Source organism: Rosa rugosa, chromosome 2 (assembly GCF_958449725.1).
Source record: "Rosa rugosa chromosome 2, drRosRugo1.1, whole genome shotgun sequence".
NCBI classification, from domain to species: domain Eukaryota; kingdom Viridiplantae; phylum Streptophyta; class Magnoliopsida; order Rosales; family Rosaceae; genus Rosa; species Rosa rugosa.
In genome coordinates, this window is record NC_084821.1 from 15,734,863 (window position 1) to 15,747,207 (window position 12,345).

The 12,345-nt window shown below is 37.0% G+C and overlaps 3 protein-coding genes across 3 annotated transcripts; all 3 read left to right on the plus strand.

Moving 5' to 3' along the window:
- The first annotated feature begins 7,266 nt into the window (after positions 1 to 7,266).
- On the plus strand, positions 7,267 to 7,784 carry LOC133733402 (histone H4). Its single transcript, XM_062161032.1, has one exon. It carries the CDS (start codon positions 7,344 to 7,346, stop codon positions 7,653 to 7,655), a length of 312 nt encoding a protein of 103 aa, XP_062017016.1. The 5' UTR covers positions 7,267 to 7,343; the 3' UTR covers positions 7,656 to 7,784.
- Positions 7,785 to 8,140: 356 nt separating this feature from the next.
- Positions 8,141 to 10,484, plus strand: LOC133733399 (uncharacterized). Its single transcript, XM_062161029.1, has 3 exons — positions 8,141 to 8,483; positions 9,449 to 9,548; positions 10,147 to 10,484. The coding sequence occupies exons 1-3, from the start codon at positions 8,219 to 8,221 to the stop codon at positions 10,217 to 10,219; spliced, it is 438 nt and encodes a 145-aa protein (XP_062017013.1). The 5' UTR covers positions 8,141 to 8,218; the 3' UTR covers positions 10,220 to 10,484.
- Positions 10,485 to 11,843: 1,359 nt separating this feature from the next.
- On the plus strand, positions 11,844 to 12,345 carry LOC133733401 (histone H4). The gene has a single exon (XM_062161031.1). The coding sequence runs from the start codon at positions 11,919 to 11,921 to the stop codon at positions 12,228 to 12,230; it is 312 nt and encodes a 103-aa protein (XP_062017015.1). The 5' UTR covers positions 11,844 to 11,918; the 3' UTR covers positions 12,231 to 12,345.

Sequence of the window (12,345 nt, forward strand, 5' to 3'; positions counted from 1 at the left end):
CTTCAGTGAGTTTTGTGTGCACATATATCACATAAATTATATCCGCTCTTCCTTTTAAAATCATATCGCTGTAGTTCTAATGAAAAAAAAAAATTATAATAGATATATACCGTACATGTATTAGTGAGATACTGGAGATAACTAAAAGATTAGAGAAAAAGTAAATGATAGAACACATAAATAAACAATCTCATAGATAATTTAGTTCAACGAAAGGTTAAGTGTTACCAGGGACGGTCGAGGGTATCGCCACACTAATAATTAGTTTTTTTTTTTTTTTGATCCAAAGAAACTTCATTAATAAACGAAGATTACAGTGAAGATTAGATCAAGAGCTTCATAGGTAGAAGTACTCTGTCCACTTTAGACTTCACACCCGAAGTCTATACTGACACACTGGTGGAGCCAACTCGGCCCCGACTCCAAACACACTGGTGGAGCCAGCTCGCCACACTAATAATTAGTTAAAACCATCTAATAATTGTATATTTAAATTCTTCACCAAACATGTCACACATTTGGTATATGTTTTAGATAGAATATAAAATTATTAAACTTTTAGGAAAAGACAGATTTTTATTATTTAATAATATTATTGCGTAACTTTTTTAGGTAGAATGTAAAATGATTAAAATTTTTTGAAAGGAAAAATTATTAAACTTTTTAGAAAAGATAAAGTTGTATTCCTTAACCGTATTGTCTAATTTTGCACTCCTAAATGTATAAGTGGTATAGAAATTAAATTAAATTCGTTTGTTTAATTATTCAGCTTTAGCCAAACTGAGAAATTTTTCTATGCTCACGTCAAACCATATCATTGTTGTGACGTGGTTTGACTTCCCAATAGAAAACTGACACATGTTCAATTTCAATTTAACTTCACTTGACCTATTTAACATGCACCGTTATTCTCCGTTAATCATCTTGAAATAAAAATAAAAATAAAAATAATTTAGCGACATCTTCTTCGTTAGTTTCCTCTCATGAATCCACCAAACACATCTTCTCATGAATCTCATCACCTAAAGCAAAAACTTTTTTCTCAGATACCAATATCTTCACAAGACCTTGTTCAATCATTGAAAACTTGGGTAGATCTTTTTAGATTAGTTTGACTACTCTCATATTGGCCTGGGATTTTTTATTTCTCTTTTCCAAAACCTAGATCCAAATTTCTATCTCAATAAAGCATAATTAATTTGATAATCATATCAAGATTTCTATCAAGCCATGTCTAGAGTTTTGGTGGATGATTTTGGCTGAACTCATCTCCAACGTGATCTTGTCTGCCCAGAAAATTGAAAATTGTGAAATGATAATACCAAAATTCAAAGTAATTCTATTATTTTTCTTGAGAAATAAAGAGAAATGATGGAGATGGTGTGAGCTTGAATTTCACTTTGCTTTGGTTCATTGATTTGAAGAGGAAAAGAGGTCGAGTGATGGAGAAGAATCAGAAAGCAATGAAAAAAACAGAGGTCGATGGAGAAGAAGAAGCTCTAGAAATTAGATAGAACTTGTTTTTTCTTTTAAATATTTCTGGGAATTTGACGACGTTATATGTGAGATATGAATTTATGGAAACTGAACATGTGTCAGTTTTCTAGTGGGAGGTCAAACCATGTCATATTGCCACATGGTTTGACCGTAGCATAAAAAAATTTCTCAGCCAAACTAGTTGGAAAGGAGGTTCCTCTTTCAGTTGGGGTTGAGATTACCACAATTGAGGACAAATCATTTGCTTCTATTTTTGAATGAGTGGGGAAGATCGATAAGAAAATTTGTGAATCTGTTGTTAAAACTATCTCGTCTCCTGAGTACTAAATTTTCCTGTTTTTAGGCTTAAGTATTTTAAATTATTGGTGTACTAGGGGTATCCTTTTGTAGTATACTTGTGGGAGGGGTATAGTAGATAAGTGTATGCTAAGTAATTATTTTTTCTGACGACCCCTAAGGGCATATCATTATTGTACTGCTTGCTAAATTGCATAATACCTTTTGTACTGAAAAAAAAAAAAAAAAAAAAAAAAAAACTAGTTTGAAAAATGATTACTAAAACACATAACTAGAATAGTATAGATCAAATTTTTCAATGGCCAATTTGCTACCTTAGATACTTAGAACTACTCCATCAATATTAACTACTAGACTAAACCCAATCTACTCCCTAAACTTTTATTGAAAAAAAACACTTCAGTCCTCGCCTTTTAATTTGATATGTTTACTCTTTCATCTCTCAAATTATTATGAACCAATAGGTCCATTTCGTTACTCTCCATTCAAAAGCTCCGTTAAGTTGCTGATGTGGCATCCTTTCGGCGCCAAAATATCTATTATACCTTCCCTCACTCTTTTTTTTTTTTTTTAATATAGTTTTTCTCTCTCTATATTTTTTAATTATTATTATTTTTCTCTCTTTTTTATTTTTTGTTCACCACTTGTCCCCAAAACCCCCAACCTCTCCCAACCATCACCTACCGTCCTCATCTTCAAATCTCAACCCACACTCTCATATAATTTGGTTCTTCAATTTTTGGACACACAATCTCAACCCAACCACCACCTTCGCCACCTCCTCCTCAACTCAAGCCGGTCCACTGTGACACTATCAGTCAAATAGTCACCTTCAAGTATAAGGGGTTCAAGTAATAGTATAGAGATTTAAGAAAGGTTGTCAAGCCTACGAGGATTGGATTCCTTTCACTAGCTAGGGTGTGAACCTAAGGCCATCTCCAATGGGGGGCTAAGGGGTTGATATAGCCCAAAAAATAGTGGAAACCTAAATTCACAAGGAAACCTAGACTCATGGTAAGTATGTGAAAGATGGAGTAGTGATTTGATTTTATTTTTTAAAGATAGTTTTGAACTCAAAACAACTAAATAGTCAAATGTAAACCAAATTACTTTAAACTAAACTAGTGACTTAGTAAATGAAAGTTAGGATTGGGATTGGCTACCATTAACATCCCTTGCAAGTATTGATTGATTGATGCATTTCAATATAAATGATGCTAAATTAATTAACTAATTTCTCTCCTTGCATTCCTCTCAGGTATGATAAGAGACTTGCACATTTTGTGATATCAAGCAACCCCTAGCGGGTGTAGTACTTAACTACTTAAGTCATACATTTCAATCCGGTTAGGTATCTAGTACATTACCCTAAGGGCATAACATTTGAAAATGAAGAAATCATCCAAACCAACCAAACTTATCTCTAAGTGATTGTAATTCACAACCACTACATGCACACCTAGTGTGCTTTCATACTTTAACTGTAAGACCTCAGAAATTTGTTATTAATTCCTAAATGTTTCCTGGGATTAATAAAGTGTTCGTTTGTACGATTTCGTGGTTCGAGGGTGGAGTGGAATTATTTTCGGACGAATAATTATTCAAAGTGCACGTTTTAGGGGGTTACGAAGTTTGACTTTTTATACATTTAGATTATGTGAGAACTTCCTTCACAAAAGTTGTAGAGCGCGTCGATACGAGTTTGTGGACATATGGAACGCGAGAATCGGAGCTCGTATGAAGAAGTTATGGCTTTCGGAAAAAGTTTCCATTTTGATATATATGAGATTTTTCCAGAAATTATTTCAGAAATTCCAACTTTCCATTTTGGAAAAGTTTTCTCTCTCCTCTCTCCCGAGCCCAGTTTCGCCCTCTCCCTTCGCCGGCCGATTTCTTCACCGTCCGGCCACCAATCGGCGTGATTCCAAAGGGAATCCTGCTCGCCTCAGTCCCCTCTACACGTCTGTGGTGGTGATTCGTCGTGGGAAGCACCGTACACGGCAGTACAAGGCCGAGAAGTGGAGCTGCTGACGTTGAAATCGCCCTTGTGGGTTCTTACTCCTCCGGTTCTTGGGGGCTTTTCTAGCCCAGAAGACGTAGATTCTATACCCAGGGTGGCTTGCAACGATTCAACATGTGGAGCTCGAATTTGGAAGATTGGGAATCTAGGGTTCATCGGTTTTCAAAACTTGCGAGGTAAATTCTAGCCAAATGGCTTTGATTCTGACTTGGTGCTAGTTATGAATGTTGTAATTGGAGTTGAGATGAAGATCTTTTGTATTGGAAGTTTTGTCAAATTTTGACTTTGGGTGGGCGGCGGTGCCGCCACTGTGGTGGTGTTTTCCGGCGGCTTCCGGCCACCCCAGGGACCCTGATTTCGATCTACTCGTCGATACGAGCATTTCGATATATAGTTTATAATTTTTAGAAATAGTATGAGCATGTTATGAATTTTCCAAGTTTTAGGGTTTTCGGTTCGATCGGTTTTCTATCCGTGAGGATTCAGCTGTCCGATCAACTTGTAGTTTTGATATAGTGATCGTAGAAGTGTTCCGAAGACGTTGGATGGTCTCGGATGAGGATCCGACTGTCGGATGGTCGTATAATTGTGTTTTGTGAATTGTGTGCTTTGTGTTGTATTGAGTGTGACCTTGATGTGATTAGGTGATTGACGAAATTGTGTGAGTGGAGTTTGGACGATTTAGTGCTTATCTTGGTTTTGTGTGAAGATGCAGCAGGATATGGAGGTGAGTAAATCTCATGGTGTTTCGGTCGAGAATTTAGTTATGTTTAATTTAGTAGATTTAATTGTTAGTATGCAAAATCATATTTATCAAAATAAATTATTTGTTTTAAAATATATGAACTTGATCGACAACGGTTCATGGGTAGGTTAAAACATGGTTTTGATATAAAATGATTTTTGAGAAGTATAATTTGTAAAACTATAGTTGGTATTAGTGGTCATTCCTGCGTGAATGATTACGTATATATATATTTACGTGGAATATAAATATCTGGATGGTGTGGCATTGTGATATGTAGACTTTTAATGATTTATATTGTTAAAAGAGTGATTTGAAGTTATGGTGTGAAATCTGTGAGTCGTGTAGGATTTGTTTTAAATGTTTTGTTCTGAGGGCCAAAGTTCAACGGTTTAATGATAACCGAAGTAGGATTGTTCTGAGGACGGGGACGTCTAGAGTTCGACGGTTTAATAGTAACCGAAGTGCAAGATATCGTAAGGCTGAACTCCGACGGGGGTGACAAGTTACGATTTAGTTGGAGCTCTAGTCTGTTGTATGCGTGCGGTCATGGTGGTAACTGGGTTACGGCATCAAGAGTACGTAGTCTGTTGTATGCGTGCGGTCATGGTGGTAACTGGGTTACAACATCATGAGTACGTAGTCTGTTGTATGCGTGCGATCATGGTGGTAACTGTGTTACTGCATCATGAGTACGTAGTTTTCGAGGAATGTTGTTGATGTTCTTTCTTTAGTGTTTACGTGAGATTTGGATTTCTATGAATTCTATTGTTTGTTTTAATGTAATCTCCTGAACTAAGTTATATGCAGGGATTACTGCCTTTTGTATTGTTTGTTTTTAATGTAATCTCCTGAACTAAGTTATATGCAGAGATTACTGTCTTTTGAATTGTTTGTTTTACTGTAAATTCCTGAACTAAACTCTATGCAGGGATTTATATGATTTCTATTGTTTGTTTTTAATGTGATCTCCTGAACTAAGTTTCTATGCAGGGATTACTGATTTTAATTAATTCAATTGTAAGTGCGGTTGTGGTTGAGATTTGTAGTGAGTTGTGAAATGAGTCGTGAGGTCATCGTTTTGAGAAATGTTTTATGTTGAGGGGAAGTGAGTGGGATTTTCGTAGATTTGTCGTTGAGATGGAAAATGATTTGAAACGTCATTAAGGTGACAACTATTTTTGTTGAGACAAATGAAGGTTGATTTTGTAGTTCGTTGTGTTTTAAAATGTTTAAAACATAATTGAGTTTAATTGTTTAGTTGAAGTATTGTGAAATTGGATGCATGAGTCGAGAGTCAGAGCATGTTGATTTTGATATGAGTTAACTTACGTGAGCATGATATGATATGATATGATATGATATGATATGATATGATATGATATGATATGAACTTGATGTTTAGTTGTGTTTTGTGGAGTTAAATATTGTCGCTTTAATTCATCTCACGAGTTGAGAAATTATAAGCATGCGTGACGTGAGTCACTTTAATTGAGTTTACTCATACGGGCTTAAAAAGCTTACCGGGTTTGTTTTATTCAACCCAGTGCACTATTCTATGGTGTAGGGTTTATTGTGCATGTTAGAATACCAATTAATCGTCGTCGAAGCTGAGGGGTACGTTCGGTAGCGTGGACGTCGAAGGGTACTATTAGATTTAAGTCTTCCGCTGTGTAGTGAGTTGTGGTGGGTGTGTTTACTTATTGAATTGTCATTCAGTTTAATTTGTAAACTATCTGTAATGTAATATGTGACTCTAAAGAACGAGTCGGTATTGACATTGTGAGCTCAGTTTGTTTAGTTACTTAATTTAATTGAAAAATTTTCTATGTGTTTTTCTTGTGCTTGTTAAGTTATCGCGTTTCGGATTTGAATTTATTTATTCAAAATTCGGGGTGTGACATTAACATTCAAAAGTTATCAACCTCTAAACATTATATCATGACATGACAAACACACATACTCAAAGTAGTAAAGTCTACGCATATGATATATACTAATCATGTACATATTGATCATAAACCTAAGATATAGAACATTTGTTGCATATTGATCATAGACACTTCAAACCCAAAACATATTTAATAAGCTACTTTAACGAGAAAGCTAACAAAAATACAATATTCAGCAACGACATAATATTTAATGTATCATTTGGGGTAAAAAAAATTTATAAGTAAAAAAAAAATATCTTTCACAATAATGAATAATTCAAGTACCAATTGTTATAATGACTAAGCTCGTTCTGCTGCTTAAGACTTAAGATTTTCAATTTATTATTATTAATTTATATATTTTTTTCCTCTTTTGAGGTTTTCAATTTAATCAATTAAATGTTGCTCTATAAATTGGAAATACACTAATACAGGGGTGTTTCAGTAATTCTGATCGCACGTGTTGTGCGCGCCCACTTTTCCCCAACTCAAATTTTAACAAAAATTATAAAAAATCGTTTCCTTTTGGCCTTTTTGGGTTGTTTTTGGCTCGCCTTCGAAACAGCGTAAAAGAGAGATAAAAAGCACAATCCGTGCCCACACCTAACAGGGCAAAACAATACCTCTCAACCAATAAAAAGACATGGCGCGGATCGACTCTATAAACCGTCGATAAGCACACATATCCAACGATCAGTATCAACCGACAAAGACCTCCATATATTCCAGATCCCTAATTCCTTTCTATATAAAAACCCACCCTTCCTCCCTCTCCTCCACATCAAACCATCTCAATTCTCTCATCTTCCATCAAAATCAGAGTTTCTCTCCTTCAAATTTTCCTGTGAAAATGTCAGGCCGCGGCAAGGGAGGCAAGGGGTTGGGCAAAGGAGGAGCTAAGCGTCACAGGAAGGTTCTCAGGGATAACATCCAGGGCATCACCAAGCCCGCCATTCGCCGTTTGGCTCGCAGAGGCGGCGTCAAGCGTATCTCCGGTCTCATCTACGAAGAGACCCGAGGTGTCCTCAAGATCTTCCTCGAGAACGTCATCCGTGACGCCGTCACCTACACCGAGCACGCCCGGAGGAAGACCGTCACCGCCATGGATGTCGTCTATGCTTTGAAGAGGCAAGGAAGGACCCTTTATGGATTTGGGGGTTAAATGGTTGGGTATTAGTGTAGGGTTGGTTCCAAAATTGGGATTTAGATCTGGGTGTAATGAATATTAAGTTTGCTGTTCATGTAATTTGGATCTATTTAGAAGTAATAGAACTTTGATTTCCCAATATGACTCACCGTTTTGTTATGTCTTGCATCTTTTTCTGTGGGTTTGTAATTCTGTTTAATTGTGGTGAGATTGAATTCTGACTATATGGTTTTTATGGTTTTGTTACTTGAGATTACAACAAATTCCAGAACTATGATTATTGAAAGAAAAAATGTTTTCTGCACTATATGATATAACCATGAATGATCTCCTTTCCCTTTCGGAGTTTAGGTGTATGGTGCCGCACTGCTACTCAGTTGCACGGTTGGGATAATGCAGCCCAAGTAGGCCCATAGATTTCCTTTGGGGTTCTATATGGGCCTCTAAGGGGTTCTGACAACCCCAATCACCTTAAACGACGTCGTGCAAGGTGCATTGGTTTTTAGTTTTGAAGTCCACCTACAGCACTCTCTCTCTCTTGTGTCTCTCAGAAGAGTAGCTCCGTTTTCTTGAAAGAAATGGCGTCAAAAACTCTAATGCGAACCGGAGCTTCTCTGATGAACCGGTTCCTATCAAAACCATTTCTCCACCCGAACCCTAATGCGAATTACCAGATTGTATCCCACGCCCTCGAAATCACTCCCAAGCTATTCCCGTCTCTCTCCAACTTGGACACCTCCCTCCGTTTCCCCCAAAACGACACCGAATCGATTACAAGGGTCTTCAATGAGAGCTTCGTGCACCCTTGCGGCCTCCCTTATCTCCCGCTCATCTTACCTGAAGGTATTCCCTCTCTCTCTCTCTCTCTCTCTCTCTCTCTCTCTCTCTCTCTCTCTCTCTCTCTCTCTGTCATTATCGATTTATGCCTTTTTTTTCTTTTTTATTTGGTAAAGAAATTAATGGACCTGTTTAGTTTATTTGAAAATCTGGGAAAGAATTCAAAAGCAGTCATTTTGCTAAGTTATGGGTTATAAGGACTGCACAAAGTACACAGGTTTATTTAGAGCGAGTGTGCTGTTTACTTTGATTTGGGTTTTTTTTTTGGTTGAGAAATTTTGGAACGCACAAGTCTTTTTTGTTGAATGGGATTGAAAAATTTTGGTTGACTGAATTCATAGATTTTGAAGCAGAAGGTAGCATTTCAATAGTAATGTCGCTAATGAGTTGAACAAGGTTTAGCTTCCAACTTCTAAGCATGTCCTTCATCGGCAGCTTCTCATACCTCTAAATTGAGCTTACCGCATTTGGTTCTATGTGATAAGTTTTGAGGGGAAGTTGAACCAAAATACTTTGTCTCATGAGCTTGACTTTCTAATCATCTTATGGAATTTGTTGTTCAGGCTTAATGTATCTTGCATGACACATTGATATCCAGGTTTAGTTCCTTTTGTGAATTGTGATATACATTGTTTGTGAAGTTGCTTTGGAGAATGAGATAATTCTTAAAGTATGTTAAAAGTTTCACATCACTTGCATATCTTTGTCAAGTTGTGTAGTTCAAATGGATTTGTGTATCGAGTTAGATAGCATTTTTATCAGCATTGTGTACTTGTTTAATTTCTTCCCCTGTTAGAGTTATGATCGGCACTGTAAACTGGGAGCTGAACTCTCTGCTAGTTGTCCTGTAGGCAATGCCAGCCAAGTATGCTGCATGCCAAGCAGATATAAGGGATTGCACAAAAGTAATTTGGACCCAGTTTGTGTTTCTCTTTGGTTTCCACTTACCCGGTATACAATTTATTCCTCAGGAGATGAATCTTCATCAAATGAGCCAATGATATTATTTCCGAAGCGGACATTCCAGCCTAGTACCATCAGGCGTAAGAGGAACCATGGATTTTTTGCTCGGTATCTCTCTCTCTCTCTCTCACACACACACACACAGATACAAACACTCCATGAGATATATATAAGAAAACTTAATATTCCTTCTAGAGTTGGTTTTTTCTTATGTTGTATAATGTATCCAAAGTTGGATTTTAGACAGCTTTTAGAATATGGTTTTTGTTATGCAGTCTTTTCAAGCAAACTTTAGGTTTAGCTAATAGCTAGTTATGAAGGAATAAGATGAATGTGGTTGGCTTAAGTGCTACCATTGCCTCACAATGTTTTTCTGTGATGCTAACGTTAGTGAAAATATTTACAGCTGTAATTTCAATTCTCTGGATAGTAGATGCTTAAAGTTAGCCTTGTTTAGAACACTTGTGAAATCATTGAAATGTAATGCTTCTTTGACAGTCATATCAACCTATTAAAACTCTTCATTTTGGTAGTCTAATCTGCAGTTAAATTCAGCTTTTGTTTCAATGGTGTCTCATTCAGTCATTTGGTGGGTTATACAAAGACATTTTTTTATCTCTTGGGCACAATTTGTCTTCTCTTATGTTTACGTCTCAGCTCGGCCAAGATTTTGCATGAATGACTGACATATTTATCACATGAACAGCAAGGCAACAAAGGGTGGACGGAGAGTAATTGCTCGAAGAATAGCAAAGGGTCGTGCAAGAATTACAGCTTAGCATCTCTTACCCCGGCCGAGTCTTCATTGATCTTAATGAGCGAAAAATCTAGTTTAGAAGCTTATGTTTATCTTGGTGCTTCTTGTTACTGCTAGCCTCAGAAGTACCCAGGCGTTTATAACTTTATATGCTTTTCAGGGATTACCTCAGTATTTTATTTCATAATGTTTGCGAGTTTGGTCGTGCAGAGCTGATTTGTAATTTTGTACTATCATCTATCCAATTCACTCACAATCAAGGTTTTAAATATCTGTGATATTTTCGATATCTCCCCCGATATATTTAGGGGGTAAATATCTTATCTTTTACCGTTTCTGCGAAATTTCTCCGACATCGTCAAATATTCCCGATATATTAGATATTTGTGATATATCTCCGATAAAGTGAAGAAATATCTGTAAAATTTGAGGTAAAAAAAAAAAAAAACTCAATAATTCTCTAAATGAAAATCTGTGTGAAGAGAGATCTCCTAAAGGCAAATCTGAGTGAGGAGAAATCTCTTCAAGGTGAATCTAGGTGAGTAGAAAATCCCCTCAAGGCAAATCTAGATGAGGAGAAATACCCTCAAGGCAATTTTGGGTGAGAAGTAATTCTCTAAAAGTCTAAATGCAAATCTGTGTGAGGAGAGATTTGGTACTGTCACTACTGTGTAGTCTGTGACTATGTCTGTAACTCTGTAGTTGAATAATAAAAAGAAAATAAAGCCATAAAAGTTCAATTATTCAAATGAGGTCAAATGACATTGCAAAAGGAAGTCAAAGAACCATATATGGATGACATGATGAGAAGAGAGTGTAGAGTACAATTCGCACTATATGGGTCCTATGTCTTGGTCTGATTATTGCATTTTCGTAGACCAGTGAGCGGCTTTTCAACCGCCTAGAGTCTCTTTTTTGGATGTAGATGAAGTTGACATTCATATGTATTTATATGTAGTTCTAAATTTCTAATAAATTGACTTTTTTCAAAAACGACATTTTGTTACCCTGTATCCCCGATATTTCCGATATCTCTCTTTTTCAAAGTACCGATACATGTGAAGATACCGATATTTAAAACCTTGCTCACAATTCAGTAGCAAAGACACAACATGCGATATGTAGCTTGTTTATCAACAAGGGACTCTTGGTTTATTTAAGTTTAGCTTCACTCCACGTCCAATTGATTGTTTTTGTTTATCTCTCTCCCTATTTTTTTTTCTTCCTTTTTTTGGGTCCAGAGCTGCATAACAGAGAACAATAAGACAAGTTATACAGTTGGATAACATGTACTAAGATCAATCAAAACATTTTATAAAGAAGACACATTTTGAGGAACTGATACAATTTATTATTTTTCTACCGAGGAACTCGCTGTTCACAATTTATGAGAATCATCAATCAAATAAAGCCGGATGGATCCTGCTTATTTTGGTTGCTAGCTCATGTTGACTTCTTATGACTCGCATTCCCAAGGAGCTACAAAGCACAATCCGTGCCACACTCTCAGAACCAATTAAAATACATGGCGCGGATCGACTGTATAAGCCGTCGATGGGCACCTAGATCCAACGACCATTATTAACCCCCCAAGACCTCAAAATCCCAAATCCCCAAGTGGCCTTTCTATAAATACCCAGACTTTCTTCCCCATCAAATAACTCCAAATTCTTATCTTCCATCAAAATCAAACTCTCTGTTCTAAAAAATTTCCGGTGAAAATGTCAGGCCGTGGTAAGGGAGGCAAGGGATTGGGCAAAGGAGGAGCCAAGCGTCACAGGAAGGTTCTGAGGGATAACATCCAGGGCATCACCAAGCCCGCCATTCGCCGTTTGGCTCGCAGAGGCGGCGTCAAGCGTATCTCCGGTCTCATCTACGAAGAGACCAGAGGTGTCCTCAAGATCTTTCTCGAGAACGTCATCCGTGACGCCGTCACCTACACTGAGCACGCGAGGAGGAAGACCGTCACCGCCATGGATGTCGTCTATGCTTTGAAGAGGCAGGGAAGGACCCTCTATGGATTTGGGGGTTAAATCAGATTAGGGTTTGTTTAGGATTTGGGTTTTAGATCTGGGTGTGATGAAAATTCTGCTGTTAATGTAATTTGCATCCTTATAATCAAGTAATACATGTTTGATTTCTCAGTAA

Coding starts and splice junctions, on each gene's coding strand:
- LOC133733402 (XM_062161032.1), top strand. CDS start 7,344: ATGTCAGGCCGCGGCAAGGGAGGCAAGGGGTTGGGCAAAGGAGGAGCT.
- LOC133733399 (XM_062161029.1), top strand. CDS start 8,219: ATGGCGTCAAAAACTCTAATGCGAACCGGAGCTTCTCTGATGAACCGG. Junction 8,484..9,448: donor CCCGCTCATCTTACCTGAAG/GTATTCCCTCTC, acceptor TTTATTCCTCAG/GAGATGAATCTTCATCAAAT. Junction 9,549..10,146: donor AACCATGGATTTTTTGCTCG/GTATCTCTCTCT, acceptor TCACATGAACAG/CAAGGCAACAAAGGGTGGAC.
- LOC133733401 (XM_062161031.1), top strand. CDS start 11,919: ATGTCAGGCCGTGGTAAGGGAGGCAAGGGATTGGGCAAAGGAGGAGCC.